Genomic DNA, 17,068 nt, shown 5'->3' on the forward strand with positions numbered 1-17,068 from the left:
ATTATTATATTAGTGAAAAGTGTATTGTTACACAAAGGTAAAGTTCTATTTGATTTTTTTAACAAGAGAGAACTGCAATACTGCACTGACTTTTCTTTTTGTTGCTTTGTACAAATACAGGCCAAGCTCATGTTTCATCCTTTTGTTCCTTCACTCCTGTACTTCTAAACCCATGTGGGGTAATTTTTGGGGCCTATACATGCCGACACTTACTTCTGTTACCTGTGAATGCCTAATGTTCCTCAAGCAATCGAATACTACATTCTTAGCTGTCAGGTAAACCCATGTGGGCTCATTTTTGGGGCCTATACAGGCCGACACTTACTTCTGTATCAGGCTTCATTCACATCTGCACTTTGTGCTAATGCGCATTTTGGGCATTTTTTTTTACGCAACAGCATAGGTAGACTATTCAGTTGGATGTCGGCTGCCCTATGTGTGACATATGTACCAAAGAAGCTCCTGCGCCGTTTTCAGATGCAGAGCTTGGCAAGTTTTCCTATTGTCAATTTTGGCTTGTTCTTCGCGCATTTTGTTGCGTGACAAAATGTGTGTCTGCTAGACACGTTTAGGGTGCTATTAAAGATTAATGGTGTGTCTGCTAGCCACGTTTGGGGTGCTATTAAGGATTAATGGCATGTCTGCTAGCCACGTTTGGGGTGCTATTAAGGATTAATGGCGTGTCTGCTAGCCACGTTTGGGGTGCCATTAAGGATTAATGGCGTGTCTGCTAGCCACTTTGGGGTGCTATTAAGGATTAATGGCGTGTCTGCTAGCCACGTTTGGGGTGCCATTAAGGATTAATGGCGTGTTTGCTAGCCACGTTTAGGGTGCCATTAAGGATTAATGGTATGTCTGCTAGCCACGTTTGGGGTGCCATTAAGGATTAATGGCGTGTCTGCTAGCCACTTTGGGGTGCTATTAAGGATTAATGGCGTGTCTGCTAGCCACGTTTGGGGTGCCATTAAGGATTAATGGCGTGTTTGCTAGCCACGTTTAGGGTGCCATTAAGGATTAATGGTATGTCTGCTAGCCACGTTTGGGGTGCTATTAAGGATTAATGGCGTGTCTGCTAGCCATTTTTGGGGTGCTATTAAGGATTAATGGCGTGTCTGCTAGCCACGTTTGGGGTGCTATTAAGGATTAATGGCGTGTCTGCTAGCCACGTTTGGGGTGCTATTAAGGATTAATGGCGTGTCTGCTAGCCACGTTTGGGGTGCTATTAAGGATTAATGGCATGTCTGCTAGCCACGTTTGGGGTGCTATTAAGGATTAATGGCGTGTCTGCTAGCCACGTTTGGGGTGCTATTAAGGATTAATGGCATGTCTGCTAGCCACGTTTGGGGTGCTATTAAGGATTAATGGCGTGTCTGCTAGCCATTTTTGGGGTGCTATTAAGGATTAATGGCATGTCTGCTAGCCACGTTTGGGGTGCTATTAAGGATTAATGGCGTGTCTGCTAGCCACGTTTGGGGTGCTATTAAGGATTAATGGCGTGTCTGCTAGCCATTTTTGGGGTGCTATTAAGGATTAATGGCGTGTCTGCTAGCCACGTTTGGGGTGCTATTAAGGATTAATGGCGTGTCTGCTAGCCACGTTTGGGGTGCCGTTAAGGATTAATGGCGTGTCTGCTAGCCACTTTGGGGTGCTATTAAGGATTAATGGCGTGTCTGCTAGCCACGTTTGGGGTGCCATTAAGGATTAATGGCGTGTCTGCTAGCCACGTTTAGGGTGCCATTAAGGATTAATGGTATGTCTGCTAGCCACGTTTGGGGTGCTATTAAGGATTAATGGCGTGTCTGCTAGCCACTTTGGGGTGCTATTAAGGATTAATGGCGTGTCTGCTAGCCACGTTTGGGGTGCTATTAAGGATTAATGGCGTGTCTGCTAGCCACATTAAAGGTGCTGTTAAGCATTAATAGCAGTTTTCCCCATTAGGTATTAATGGCACTGCAAGCGCAATGTGCGTTTTGTCACGTTTTTCTGGAATGCTCAGGTGTGAATGGGGCCTAAAACTGCAGCATACAGCAGCTTGTACCAAGATCTTTTTTTTAATTTAATTTTATTTTTTTAATTTATTGGGAGCAGGTGAATTAGAAAGGAGGGCTTCAGCTCTCTGAAATTGTATATGGGTTATAATGCCAGTTTGAATACAGACCGTGTGTAGCAGTTTTTCTCAAGGCCGCTACACACAGTGCCAGGACAAGGTCATCTAGAGCGCAGGGCGAACATTCCAAACAGTGCCCCCCCCCCCCCCCAAGATGTATGAGTATTATATGTTAGTAAAAATTCCCCCCAAAATTTAACACAATTCTACATGCGTACCCCCAAGCATAGATTCCCCCTCCTCCCAGGACAAATCCACCCCCCTGCTGAAATGTCCCCTCCCAGCACTTCATCCCTCAACCCTCTAACAAAAATCGCCCCCCCCCCCCAAAAAAAAAAAAAAAAAACACCCTCCTTGCACACATCCACAACCCTTTAATTTTCCCTCCAAATACACATCCCCTCCCCCCTCGCCACTCCAAATTCCCCCTCCCAGCTTAAATACTCCCCCCCCCCCCAAATTTTCCCTTCTTAGCACAAATACTCTTCATTCATCCTTACTAGCACAAATTCCCCCCCCCCCCAAAAAAATGCCCCCCCCCACTACCATATGACCTCTAGCACAAGCCCCCCCCCCCCCACTAGCAAACATCCTCTTCTCCCATCCCAACACAAATCCCCCGAAATCACCACTCCCAGCACTTCGACCCAAATGTCCCCTGCTAGAACTATTCTTACCCCCTGCCACCCCCTACATTCCCCCTCCCAACACATTTACTCTTCTACTATCTACTCACAGTGCCCCCTCCACCTCACATGATGGCACAATGGCAAGGGCAGCCACTCCTCCTGCCCACCCCTTGTCCTGGCCCTGGCTACACATAATGGCCATATATAATGTGGCCATTAAGAATTCCTGGTATTCAGATCCCAGAAGTTTCAATATTTAGAAAGGTATTTGCTTTATTTTATGCTGTATGCTGTGCTAAATTGCAGGGCTTATCATGCCATGTTTGCACTGGTGTATGAAGGGACCCCTTGCCAGGTTCCCTGATATAAGGGGAGGCCTGATGAGTTATTAAGCCCCACCCTAAACTAAAACTAAAACCAAACTTTCTTTGCTATTAGGGCCAGTCCCAGCATTTTTACAGATGTCCTGGATCAATATTTTGTACCCATCCCTTGTGCATACATATTATTGTACATATCATTTTTCATCATACCCCTGTCTGCACCTGCTCCATCTGTCGTTAAACTGTCTATTGCTAATAACACTATGCGTCCCATCTGTTTCACCCTCTGATATGTGTCTGATATCTGATCAAGTGCACTCCCTCCTTGATCAAAGATTTATTTTATCTAATAACTGGAGCCATAAATGGGTTGGCCATTATTACAGTGGCAGTAAAACTAGATAGCTTCTGCTGCCAGTTTTGAGGATAAATTTCTACAGCGGTTTCAGCTACACCGGTCAGGGGTGGCTTGTTTAAAGCTAATTTACTACTTGTTAAGAATATGTAAATATTCAAATGTCCATAGCCTATCCACAGTTCTACTTTAAGTTCCCATCCATGCTACTATGTAGTTCCCATGTCTGCTTTGGGACAGAGGAGGAACAAACAGGGTAGAGGGCATGGTAGAGTCCAGTATAGATCCCTCCACATGGGGGGGGGGGGGGATAAGTGGACTTCATACCCTCATACCCCACCGGCATTAAGAATGGCATTAACCAATGTTGAATGGATGGCAGAGAGAAAAAAATGGTTGGTATGTAGTAAACAGGTGGCACGTCACCTGTTATGTCATGGCACACAGGTTGGGAACCACCACTACTACTGGACTATAATGAGGTGACAACGGGCAGGGTTCAAGACTGGTTTCTGCAGCTACTGCTACCTTTATACCAATGTACAGCATTTATTTACCCTTTTGTTTGCATGTCATGGCACACAGGTTGGGAACCACCACTACTACTGGACTATAATGAGGTGACAACGGGCAGGGTTTAAGAGTGGTTTCTGCAGCTACTGCTACCTTTATACCAATGTACAGCATTTATTTACCCTTTTGTTTGCTGTTTTCAAAATTTAAGCAAATCGTTTCTAGACAGATTGAAATTCGGACGGTTCAGCAGGAGCCTGCCAAATTTCGACCCATCTATGGGCAGGTTGGTTGTACTGAGGTTGGCATAAAAACACATGCCCTGCCCCAAAATGGCAGCTTTAATGCAAAAACATAGTCCAGGACAAGACATTGTAAGTCAGTAAAAGATCAGCTGCAGAGAGGTTACAGGCAATACTAGTGGCAACTAGTAACTCTGCCATAATGCTATACATACTTGCATATTATGCCACTGCACCCTGCTACAGTTCCACTTTAACCACTTTACCACCGGAGGATTTTGCTGTCTTACGTCCAGGCCACTTTTTGTGATTCGGCACTGTGTGACTTTAACGGACAATTGCGCAGTCGTGCGGCGCCGTACCCAAACGAAATTTACGCCCTTTTTTTCCCACAAACAGAGCTTTCTTTTGGTGGTATTTGATCACCTGTGCGATTTTTACTTTTTGTGCTATAAACAAAAAAAGCGTAAATTTTGAAAAAATAAGAATATTTTTCACATTTTTTATATGAAATTCCCCCCCAAAAAAATTAAAAAATCAAAATTTTTTTTAAATTTTTGGCCAATTTGTTTTCTGCTACCTATGTTTGGTAAAAAAAAAAATCACAATAAGCGTATTTTGATTGGTTTGCGCAAAAGTTATTGCGTTTACTAACTAAGGGAAAGATTTCTGTCATTTTTAGTGTTTTTTTTTTTTAACGAGTAATGGCGGCGATCTGCGATTTTTTTTGCAGGACTGCGACATTGCAGCGGACAGATCGGACCCTTGACTGACATTTTTGAAACTTTTGGGGGTACCAGTGACATTACTACAGTAATCAGTGCTATAAATATGCACTGTTACTGTAAAAATGACACTGGCAGGGAAGGGGTTAATTTTATTGGAGAGGGAGGGGTTAATGTATGCCTGGCGGTTACTAACGTGTGTGGGGGGAGGTGACTGAGTGACACAGGGACAGATCGCAGGTTGAGCTATGCTGAACCCTGCAATCTGTCACTGCCTGTCACTTAGGAGATCCGCCCGCTTTGTTTACACAAGCGGGCGGATCTCCAAACTCAATTCCCCAACGATCGGGGAAGAGCAGCGGCGATCGCCGCTCCTCCCCTGGCCCGACTCCTGCTGTGAATGAATACAGTGGGAGCGAGCCTCCGGCGGCGCGCAAGGGGAGGAGTCCAGCGACGTAGGTCTACGTCGCTGGACGATAACTAACCACTTTGCCACAGTAGAGCTCGAGTGAGCGGTCGGCAAGTGGTTAAGTTCCACTTAAAAACACACCCATTCATACTAATTGTCAGAAGTTGTCTTAACCATTTACTATTGTAGCTCTGAAACTTTTGGGTTTCACCTGCCTACAGGTCTTCACCCGACCCACCATTTTTTTTTTTTTTACCCCTGCTTACAGGGTAGTCCGTTGTGCACATTATAGATACTCACCCACCCAGAATATCCAGTGTTGCCCTGCTGAGATCCTTTTGTCTTCTGCCATAATTTGGTCTTGCACCACCCTGTTGCTTGTGACATTGGGAGGCCCATCGTCTCTTCCGCTTTCAGCCAACGTGCCTCCAAATCACTCTTGGGATGCCTCTTGGGATATGTAGCATGCAAATCCCAAGAGGCACAGCAAACACTGTGCACATAATTTGCCTACATGCTTGGGGGCTGCACATTTTTTACTAAAAAAAGGTAAAAAAAAAAAAAAGAAGACAGCGCTATTCATGTAGGGGAAGGGAGGAGGGGTGGATTGGAGGGAAATCTTTTCAGAGGGTGAAGATACGCTTTAACACAATGTTAACCACTTAAGCCCCGGAAGATTTTACCCCCTTCCTGACCAGGGGGTATTTTGCGATTCGGCACTGCGTGATTTTAACGGACAATTGCGCGGTCGTGCGACGCTGTACTTAAACAAATTTGACGTCCTTTTTTTCCCACAAACAGAGCTTTCTTTTGGTGGTATTTGATCACCTGTGCGATTTTTTGATCATGCGCTATAAACAAAATAACAATATTTTTCACATTTTATTTATATGAAATTCCCCCCAAAAAAATGTAAAAATCTAAATTTTTTAACATTTTCGGGCAATTTGTTTTATGCTACATATGTTTGGTAAAAAAAATTGCAAAAAGCGTATTTTGATTGGTTTGCGCAAAAGTTATCGCGTTTACTAACTAAGGGAAAGATTTTTGTCATTTTTGTTGTTTTTTTTTTTAACGCGTAATGGCGGCGATCTGCGATTTTTTTTTGCGGTACTGCGACATTAGGGCGGACAGATCGGACCCTTGACTGACATTTTTGACACTTTTGGGGTTACCAGTGACATTACTGCAGTAATCAGTGCTATACATATGCACTGTTACTGCAAAAATACACTGGTAGTGAAGGGGTTAACTTTATTTGAGAGGGAGGGGCTGTGTGTGTCCCTAGGGGCGTGATTCTAACTGTGATTGGCTGTGGCTTGTGCTGTAGGAACAATGATCAACGGTCCTACATAGTAGAACCGTATGATCAGTGTTTCTACACAGGGGAGAAGAGAATGACAGGCGGCTTGTTTACACTAGCCGCCTGACTTTCTCCCTCTGCACCGACGATCGCAGAGTGACCGGTGGACATCGGGTCCGCCGGTCACGCGAGCGGGGGTCCGTGACCGCGCGGGAGCGCGTCTCCGGCGGCGCGCGCTCGCTCGCTCCCCAGAGCCTCACAGGCTAGTGACGTTTATTTACGTTACTTTGCCTGTGAGGGGCTGACCGCCGCAGTATATCTACTTGTGGCGGTCGGCAAGTGGTTAATTTCTTGCCCAATATAACATTACCGAGAAAACAGACCAGACAACCAAAAAAAAGAGACTGCTTTCAAATGAGATTCTTAAGCATCCAAGGCAAAAGCCAGGCAAGAATACTTGTGATTGTAGAGGACACACATTCCTGTTTATTGCGGACGATTTGTAACAATATCCAAGAGCCCATAGCTACCTCTACCACTGTCATTACCAAGCAGTTGTCTACATGCACAAGGCATTGTGTTGCGAGGGAGACAAAAGACGTGACTTTCTCCTGTACAAAATTGCCTATTTTAGTCTACCAGTTTGGAATTCACTCTAGTTCTGGATACCCTCAGTGCATTAAATCTAACAGTATATCAATGTATATGTAAAATTTGAATTTATATCAGTAAAATATAGAAAAAAATTACATTTTGTAAGCACTCCCCCACAGTTAAATCTTGCTCCAAGCCCTAAAAAATCTTAAAAAGCCATGTGAAATAAAAAAAAAAAAAAAGGAATTCATCAATGAATAGTATTAGTACATGCATTATCAGAATACACATTTTTTATTTTTTTTGTCCTTTACCTAAATCCAATTCTTAAGCCAGCCACACATGGATTAAAATGTGGCCAGTTCGGCAGGGGCCAGCTGAATTTAAATCAATGTATGGGAAGAGTAGTTGTACAGAAGACAATCTACCAATCGTCTTACACACAACCACCCTGTTGGTTAATTTCTGCTCATTTAGCACCGCCGGCTGTAGCTGGCAGTTTTGATCAGCATATTCTGTAATCTGATGGCGGGGAAGTCTCCCCTCTGTCAGACTACAAAGACAAAGCGGGAGGATTTACCCATCCACATCGAATGTGTGGGTGGGGGAATCAAGTCCTTTTTTTTTCCTTCAACCCGATAGTTGAAAGAAAAAAGAATGAATCATCTATGGGCTGCCTTAAATCTAAACCTACCCTAAACTTCAGCTCAAAGTCCTAATATTACAGCAATAAATATTAAATTATGATGGCAATAAATACTATCAAGCCAGCAATTTAATTAAATTAACGTTTTTAGCGCCCATTTCTAATGGGCCAGAATCAAATTATCTGTTCATTTTAACAAACTTCATAAAGTTTCCTGCTGCTGTTGATTAAAAATTCCATAAAAAGACATTGTTGATTTGTATAAACTTTGCTTATTATTATATATTTACACTACATTACCAAAAGTATTGGGACGCCTGCTTTTACACACACATGAACTTTAATGACATCCCAGTCTTAGTCCGTAGGGTTCAATATTGAGTTGGCCCACCCTTTACAGCTATAACAGCTTCAACTCTTCTGGGAAGGCTGTCCACACGGTTTAGGAGTGTGTCTATGGGGATGTATGACTATTCTTCCAGAAGCGCATTTGTGAGGTCAGGCTCTGATGTTGGAGAGAAGGCCTGGCTCACAGATTGCACTCTAATTCATCCCAAAGGTGTTCTATCAGGTTGAGGTCCAGACTCGCTCATCCATCTCTTTATGGACCTTGCTTTGTGCACTGGTGCACAGTCCTGTTGGAACAGGAAGGGACCATCCCCAAATTGTTCCCACAAATTTAGGAGCATGAAATTGTCCAAAATGTCTTGATATGCTGACGCCTTAAGAGTTCCCTTCACTGGGACTAAGAAGCAGGGCCAGATTAACGTAGGGGCTATTGGAGCTGCAGCTCCAGGCCCCTACCTTTATATAGGCCCCAGGTTGGCCATATTCACTGTTACCGCTCTTCTGTCACTTGTAAACACAGAAGTCTGGCTTCTATGCTCGCTTCCCCAGGCAGCTCCCTCAGAACCTCCCCACACAGCACGAAGGCCGGACAAGGAGGGACAGTTGCCGATGCATGGATGTGTTTATGGGCTTCAGAGACAGCATCCCATGTGGAATTAGGCATGCATGGCTGCACCCTTCCTCCTCTGGGTGCATGCCAAATCACGGCCCTTAAGGCCCTTCAAAATCCTCAGCACCAAGCCCATGATGCTCTTAATCCGGCCCTGCTAAGAAGCCAAGCCCAACCCCTGAAAAACAACACCATAATACACCAAATGATTTGGACCAGTGCACAAAGCAAGGTCCATAAAGACATGGATGAATGAGTCCTGACCACAACCCAATAGAACTCCTTTCGGCTGAATTCGAGCAGAGACTGCAAGCCAGGCCTTCTCTCCAACATCAGTGCCTGACCTCACAAATGCGCTTCTGGAAGAATAATCAAACATTCCCATAGATACACTCCTAAACCTTGTGGACAGCCTTCCCAGAAGAGTTGAAGCTGTTATAGCTGCAAAGGGTGGGCCAACTCAATATTGAACCCTACGGACTAAGGCTGGGATGCCATTAACGTTCATGTGCGTGTAAAGGCAGGCGTCCCAATACTTTTGGTACTATAGTGTATATTGTATAGATAGATAGATAGATAGATAGATAGATAGATAGATAGATAGATAGATAGATAGATAGATAGATAGATAGATAGATAGATAGATAGATAGACAGACAGACAGACAGATAGATAGATAGACAGACAGACAGACAGACAGACAGACAGATAGACAGATAGACAGATAGACAGATAGATAGATAGATAGATAGATAGATAGATAGATAGATAGATAGATAGATAGATAGATAGATAGATAGATAGATAGATAGATAGATAGATAGATAGATAGATAGATAGATAGATAGATAGATAGATAGATAGATAGAGGATAAAGGAGAACTTTCACCAAGTGGATATATTTTTATCTTTTAGCCTGTAAGGCTATCCAAGCACAACCCATCTGCCATAAAACAGCCTAATTTGGTAAAAGTAAATCGGTGGGCACTCTGTAGACCCCACAGACACCCTTTAACAACCAAATAACAATGAATGCTTATGATAGAGAATAGAGAGTGGTCCCCGTACAATGAATATGAATACACCACCTCATAGTAATGAGTAGAGGAGAGACGTGGCAGCAAATTGAAAAGATGCCGTGGTCCTAAAACACATCAGCACAAAGGCAAGAGTTCTACCCAATTAAATAATAAATGTGATAACTAACCAAGCAGTCATTTGAATAAATTCACATATAAAGAACCACAAAGATTTTTTAGAGGTTAAAATAACGCCTATAATGGTAACATATAGATAAAGATAGTGACCACAACAAAGTTTTAAGCGTTAAAAAATAGTTTACAATGTATTTAAAGGTCTTACATGGAAGTTGCCCATGTCGGCCGGGGTAGTGCAGTCTGTCTAGGCGTTTGCTGCTTTGTCTGTAAGGAAATTTTACAGTCCAGTTTTATTGGATGGGCGAGATTAATAAGTAACTCCTCTTATTATCTGCTTGGCCTCTTTACATAGTTTTGGTGGCCTATCAGTTATGACTATTCAGGATGATCTCCAGGACATAGTATTGTGACAGTTCAAAGAACAAACAAAAGTGTGAGTAAATTTGATTATGAAACTGGATTTTTTTTTCTATTTAGAGAGTTACCTACAGAAACCTTTTGTAATTCAGCCTTAGTTGTAGAAATAATGGATTCTTTCCTAAATTTGCATTTTCTTTCTGCTACAATTGCTCATTATCAGTTGAAATTTTACTATACCTACTTAAAGCGGAGCTCTATCCAAAAGGGGAAGGCAAAAGCGCATTCGTTGGAAAGGGCCCTAAGGCAGGTCTTCCAACTATAGAAGAGAGTACTGTTACCTCCTGGTACAGTCACAAACACAATGCCTCCTGCGCCCAGGAAAATGGCCTCTTCCAGATGGGTATATTTTTTTTTTATAAACGTTTTATTGAGAAGAATAAAAATGCACAAGTGATGGCAATATAGTACAGTCAGCAGACACAAGTACAAATAACAGTATACATCCAAAATAACCATAGACTGTATCAAGGAGCAGGGAGATGCCATCTGCGGAAGATACTGAGGCATAAACAAAGCAAAAGTGACCCGGCCTCGTTAAATACGTGGCCAAGAATTCAGTATAGTATTGCAAGTGCGGAGGGCCGCTGCGGCTTAGGTTCATATCCCAGCCGCATGGGCCGAAACCAATGTGCTATGGGGTTCAGTGCAATCATATGGGGTATTGGGAATTACGGGGTAGGGGAGTAATGAGGAAAGGGGAAAATTCCGACCCCTCAAACTGGGGAAGTGAGGACGGGGGCGGCCAGGAGGCAGAAAAATGAATGCCTTGGATGGGGCACCCCCGAAGCGGACACCCCCATGGGGAACACGCTGTGTCCAGGGCCGGGGGCGCACCAGCCATACATGCATATAGACCGCCCATCGCTGCGCAGGGGTACGGTAGGCAACAGGAGGTAGGGGAGAATGGAGTCTCAGGGAAAGCAGGTGGGGGCGGAGGACGCTGAGAGCGTCAGGAGACAGTGTGGAAAGAGAGCGAAAGCATAAAAAGAGGGGATAGAGGGATAGAGAGAGCACGCTAGGTAGGGAGAGTAGAAGGGAGATCGGAAATGGGGAAGGGAGGAGAAGAGGAGTGCGGGCACACTCCCCCGGAAGACGACCGAGGAGCAGGTGGGGTGTGGCAGGCTTATGTCAGACTAAGTATTCATCAGGCGACGGTGTTCATCCAATGCAGCAAAATCGATCCACGGGGCCCAAATGTCATAAAATTTGGAGGGAGTGTCAAGAGCTTGAAAAGTGAGATCTTCCATACGGGCGATCCTTCCAACCCTCCGCAGCCAATCAGCTACAGTGGGTGGGGAGGGAGACAGCCATAGGCATGGAACGCACATGTTGGCGGCAGAGATCAAATGAAAGACCAAAGACCTCCTGTACGTCCGCTGGGGGAGGGAAGAATGATGGAGGAGGAATTGTGCCGGGCTGAGATCCGGTGTATAGGTAGTGATACGGGTAATGAGGGCGTGTATCGTCCTCCAGAAGGGTTGGATCCGCGGACAATCCCACCAGATATGTAGGAGAGATCCTGTATGAAGATGACAGCGCCAGCAAAGGGAAGGGAGGTCCGCCGACATTTTATGTAAAAGTTCAGGCGTCCTGTACCAGTGTGCGAAGATTTTAAAGCCAGTCTCCTGTGTGAGGACGTCCAGATGGGTATATTAACCACTTTAAGGCCGGAAGGATTTGCCCCCATAATCACCAGGTCCTATTTTGGGATTTGGCACTGTGTTATTTTAGTCAGACCAATCACCATTTAACACTTAAAACCCATATAAACCCATATAAACCTAAGAACAAATATGTAGGAAAATAACTATTTGATCCCCTGCCGATTTTGTAAGTTTGCTCACTTGCAAAGAAATGAAGGGTCTATAACTTTTATTATAGGTGTATTTTAACTACTTAAGCCCCGGAAGATTTTACCCCCTTCCTGACCAGGGCCTATTTTGTGATTCGGCACTGCGTGAATTTAACGGACAATTGCGCGGTCGTGCGACGCTGTACCCAAATAAATTTGATGTCCTTTTTTCCCCACAAATAGAGCTTTCTTTTTGTGGCATTTGATCACCTGTGCGATTTTTATTTTTTGCGCTATAAATAAAAAAATAGCGACAATTTTGAAAAGAAAACAAACAAACAATATTTTTCTTATTCTGCTATATGACATTCTCAAAAAAAATTTTTAAAAATCTACATTTTTTAACATTTTAGGCTAATTTGTTTTCTGCTACATATTTTTGGTAAAAAAAATCGCGTATAAAATAAGTGTATTTTGATTGGTTTGCGCAAAAGTTATCGTGTCTACTAACTACAGGAAAGATTTATGTCATTTTTATTTATTTTATTTTTTTACTAGTAATGGCGGCGATCTGCGATTTTTTTTTTGCAGGACTGCGACATTGTGGCGGACAGATCGGACCCCTGACTGACATTTTTGACACTTTTGGGGGGACCAGTGACATTACTACAGTAATCAGTGCTAAAAATATGCACTGTTACTGCTGTAATAATGACACTGGCAGGGAGGGGCTTAACCTTATGGGTGATCAATGGGTTAAATGTGAGCCTAGGGGAGTGATTCTAACTGTGGGGGGTGGCTTGTGAGATGATCATAGAGACCTGTGATCCTATATAGAAGGATCACAGGAGCTCTGTGATCATTTTAGGGAGAAGAACGGTCAGCTGTGTTTACAACAGCCGACTGTCCTTCTCTCTCAACGGGGAGCGATCGCGGGTGTCAGGTGGCAATCAGAGCCACCTGACACATGCATCGGCTTCCCCTCTGCCGAGTGGGGGCAGGAGCGCGCCGCCAGCGGCACACGCTCGCCCCCTAGCTTCCCGCGCGCGACTGATGTAGGTCTACGTCGGTTTGTGCAGGAGAGCCACCCTGCCGCAGTAAAAAGGCGGCAGGTGGTCGGGAAGTGGTTAATGTCTCCAATGGACTAGAAAGTGGACAGCCACGGTCTTGCTGCCCTCAAAGACTTGGGGAAGTCTACAACACTGCAACCATAGAAAAAGCACACAGAGGGCGCACCGACTTAGTGCATTATCCTGAGACAAATAATTTGTTGTATTTAAAACATGTCAAGTATTATACTCACAAAAATTGCAATTTTAAAAGCGCATCACAAATCCCAGCTTCCAAATCCCAGCATCCAAATAGCATCAGAGTATACAAAAGAAACTGAAGACCCCGTGGGCTGACGCGTTTTGAGGATTTACTCTTCCTCAGAGCCACATAAAATGACTTAAGAAGAGTGCAGATAGTCATTTTATGTGGCTCTGAGGAAGAGGAAATCCTCAAAACGCGTCAGCCCACGTGGGTCTTCAGTTTCTTTTGTATACTCTGATGCTATTTGGATGCTGGGATTTGGAAGCTGGGATTTGTGATGCGCTTTTTTAACTTGCAATTTTTGTGAGTATAATACTTACCATGTTTTTAACACAAAAAAATGATTTGTCTCAGGATAATGCACTAGGTTGGTGCACCCTCTGTGTGTTTTTGTATGGTTAAAGCGGAGTTCCGGGGACAAAATCGGTATTTTTTTTTTGTGCCCCTTCGCTAGCTACACATAACCTGAAAAGGAATTGGATAGTTATTTTTTTTTTTTTTTTGTACACTCACCTTGTAATCGAAGATCGTAAATACTCACCTCAGGGTACTTCCTCCTCCAGCGCCGAGGCTCACCCCGTCACTTCCTGCCTCGTGATGATTCCTGGGAGCTGAACGTCATCGCTCCCAGGAATCAATGCGACGGCACCGGCCCCGCACGTCACTTCCGGGCGATGCCCAGAAGCTGTTTAGGAATGCGACGCCGCACCGGAAGTGACGAGAGGGGCCGGTGCGGCGCATTCTGGGAGAAGAAGACGCGGAAGAAGACGCGGAAGAAGACACCGAAGAGGACCGCGCCGGCTTCAGCTGCCCACAAGAGAGATGGAAACGCTGTGGAAGAAATTTTCAAAGTAAGTATTTCTTCTTGCAGGTAAGTGCGAACCGGGACAGATCAGAGGCTAGCCATTGTGGAATGTGCTAGCCCTGACTGTCCCGGGGGTATGTTCATCAAAAAATGAGATCTGTGCCCGGAACTCCGCTTTAACTCCTTGTAATCTGTGGCTGAATTTTTTTTTCTATGAATTCTTTATTTAGGAGAATCAAGAATGTAATGTGACAAGTCCAGTTATAAAATCACAGAAGGTGACATAGCATGGCTTAGGACAAAATCAATAGGAAAAAAAAAACAAAAAAAGGGGGGGTGGGGGAGGAAGGGAAGTGGGATGGGGGGGGGTCCCCCCTCCCCACCTGGCCATCTGCCATCATACCATCAGTCTCAGAAATAAAAACAGTAGAAAGGGATTGGTTGGTGAAATAGTGAGTTGGTTAAGATCGCATCCCGAAAAAAAAAAAAGGCCAGAGGAGAACCCCCAATGGGACTTTTAAGGTCTTAGACAATCATTTGCTGCTATAATAGCAGTGAAAAAATAGTAGTAATAGTTTTATATACAAAATATCAATTTTATTGCAAAGATAGCAAAAGGACAAAGGACACATATATAGAACATGTAAAGACAAAACCATAGGGTGGCTAACCCAAAAATGACCACATCATGTAAATAGGGTACATAATAGCAAAACAGACAAATGCCGTAAGGATAGATACACCCATCCCGTCTGCCCGTATCTGATCAGAGGGGGATCAGATACAGGCAGACAGGATGAGTGTATCTATCCTTACGGCATTTGTCTGTTTTGCTATTATGTACCCTATTTACATGATACTAGCTCATTATGCCTTTGCCTTTCAGGTTTTTATTTTTTTGATTTATTTTTGGGAGGTTTACAACCTCTTTAAGCACATCAATGCAAGTACACTGGTTTAAAATGGTGCTGGTTCAATGTGATGCATTGTGGGGCATTGTCCATTTTTGAGGCATTGACGCACATTACTGTATATGGTCCATTCACAACAATGGCAGTGTAGGAAAATGCATGATCACTGATAAAACATGAAAAGGCATAATGTGCATGAACCTTAGCTACCCTGTTTCCCTAAAAATAAGCCCTACCCCGAAAATAAGACCTAGCGTTATTTTCAGGAATGGCTGCAATATAAGCCCAACCCCAAAAATAAGCCCTAGTTAAAGTTGTTGTAAAAACATGTAATCTATTTTGTAAAAAGATTATGTAATGTGCAGTGAGTCTCCCTCTGTAACTTTATTGTGGCAAATCCCTTTTTTACCACGCCGCCGGGCGCTCACGTGACCCGCTGGAGATCTCCTCTCCTTCCAGCTGAAGTCAGCGGCCTCTCCCTCTTCAGTGCTCGGAGCAGGGAAGAAGAACTCAGGCAAGCCACGTGAGCGCCCAGCAGCGCTGTAAATAAGGTGTTTTTCACTATAAATTTACAAAAGGAGAAACACTGTATAATATATATTCTTTTTACAAAACCGATTACATAATTTTACGATGCGTTAACCAAGGTTTATTTTTGGGATTACAGAATGTCACAATTCTGACTCCTGAGCTGATAGGGGGAGAGAGGGAGAGAACACAGGAGACACAGAAACTTTTTAAAAACATTTTATTTTTTTATTCCAGGTTTTTTTTAGAACATAGAGAGGGTTAAAGGACACAGAAGAAGCACTGTGCTGTCTATCATGGTTTAAAGCATGGGTGTCCAACCTTTTGGCTTCTCTGAGCCACATTGAGTATAGAGAAATTTTCTCAGGCCGCATATAAAATATATACTATAGTAAGGTATATAAGTAATAAAACGCCGCCATGCCCCCCCACCCCCCCCCCCCCCAGCACTAATTTAACACAACTAGTGGATGATCCCCTCCAAGGCTGCCTCCCCAGCAAAAAAAATAAAAAATTGTCAGGGGGCAGTGGGCCGCATTGCCTGAGGTTCTGGGCCACATGCGGCCCCCGGGCTGCAGGTTGGACATGCCTGGTTTAAAGGATATATATATATATATATATATATATATATATATATATATATATATTTTTTTTTTTTTAGGGTTTCAACCAATTTAAGATCGTCATGATGACATAACTGTATTTGAATAAATGTAGATTGTTATACATACCGTACTTGAGTAAGTCATCCCCTGAAAATAAGCCCTAGTGTGTCTTTTGTAGCCAAAATTATTATAAGACCCGGTCTTATTTTTAGGGGAAACACGGAAGTAGTAGAGTCATGCTGGGTTTCATAATGCAGCATTGTGAATTGTGAGCACTTGTCATGTGGCTGACTGATGTTCAGTGTATGATGACCTCAGAGAGATTGCGTTAACCCAAGAGACAAGTGTGCAGTTCTGCTGCACTGTCTCTTCGGTGTATGTTGGGTAACATGATATGATTTTCATTATGTGTGTGCTGATTTGATTTCTCATCTCTTGAGAAAGGTATTTTACAATCAGAAGTGTTCTGAGTATGTTGGCAATTATACTTGTAGTCAGGTCAATAAGAGCGTCAGACAGAAGTCCAAAGTCTTTAATCATTCAAATAATGGCAACACAGACAACGTAGAAAAGACAACATAGTAAAGTCAACATGTATCCCTTCATCAGGACTACAGAGAGGGAGAGGTTAAAAATAATACACATAAGAATGGCATTATATTTTGGTTTAAATTATATAGAATCTAAAAAGTAGGGATGGGGGAACGATTCAGCCCAAGCATGAGTTCGGGC

General features: G+C 43.6%; 1 protein-coding gene across 1 annotated transcript in view; it reads right to left on the reverse strand.

The window, feature by feature from the left end:
- Positions 1–10,250, reverse strand: part of ANXA13 (annexin A13) — a 66,400-nt gene extending 56,150 nt beyond the window's left edge. Inside the window, exon 1 of the mRNA XM_082257943.1 lies at positions 10,167–10,250. Coding sequence (XP_082114069.1) covers positions 10,167–10,181 — 15 coding nt within the window. The 5' untranslated portion in view covers positions 10,182–10,250. The remainder of the gene's footprint in view (positions 1–10,166) is intronic.
- Positions 10,251–17,068: the final 6,818 nt, after the last annotated feature.

Source organism: Pelophylax lessonae (genome assembly GCF_965119305.1).
Source record: "Pelophylax lessonae genome assembly, chromosome: 5".
In the NCBI taxonomy this organism is placed as follows: domain Eukaryota; kingdom Metazoa; phylum Chordata; class Amphibia; order Anura; family Ranidae; genus Pelophylax; species Pelophylax lessonae.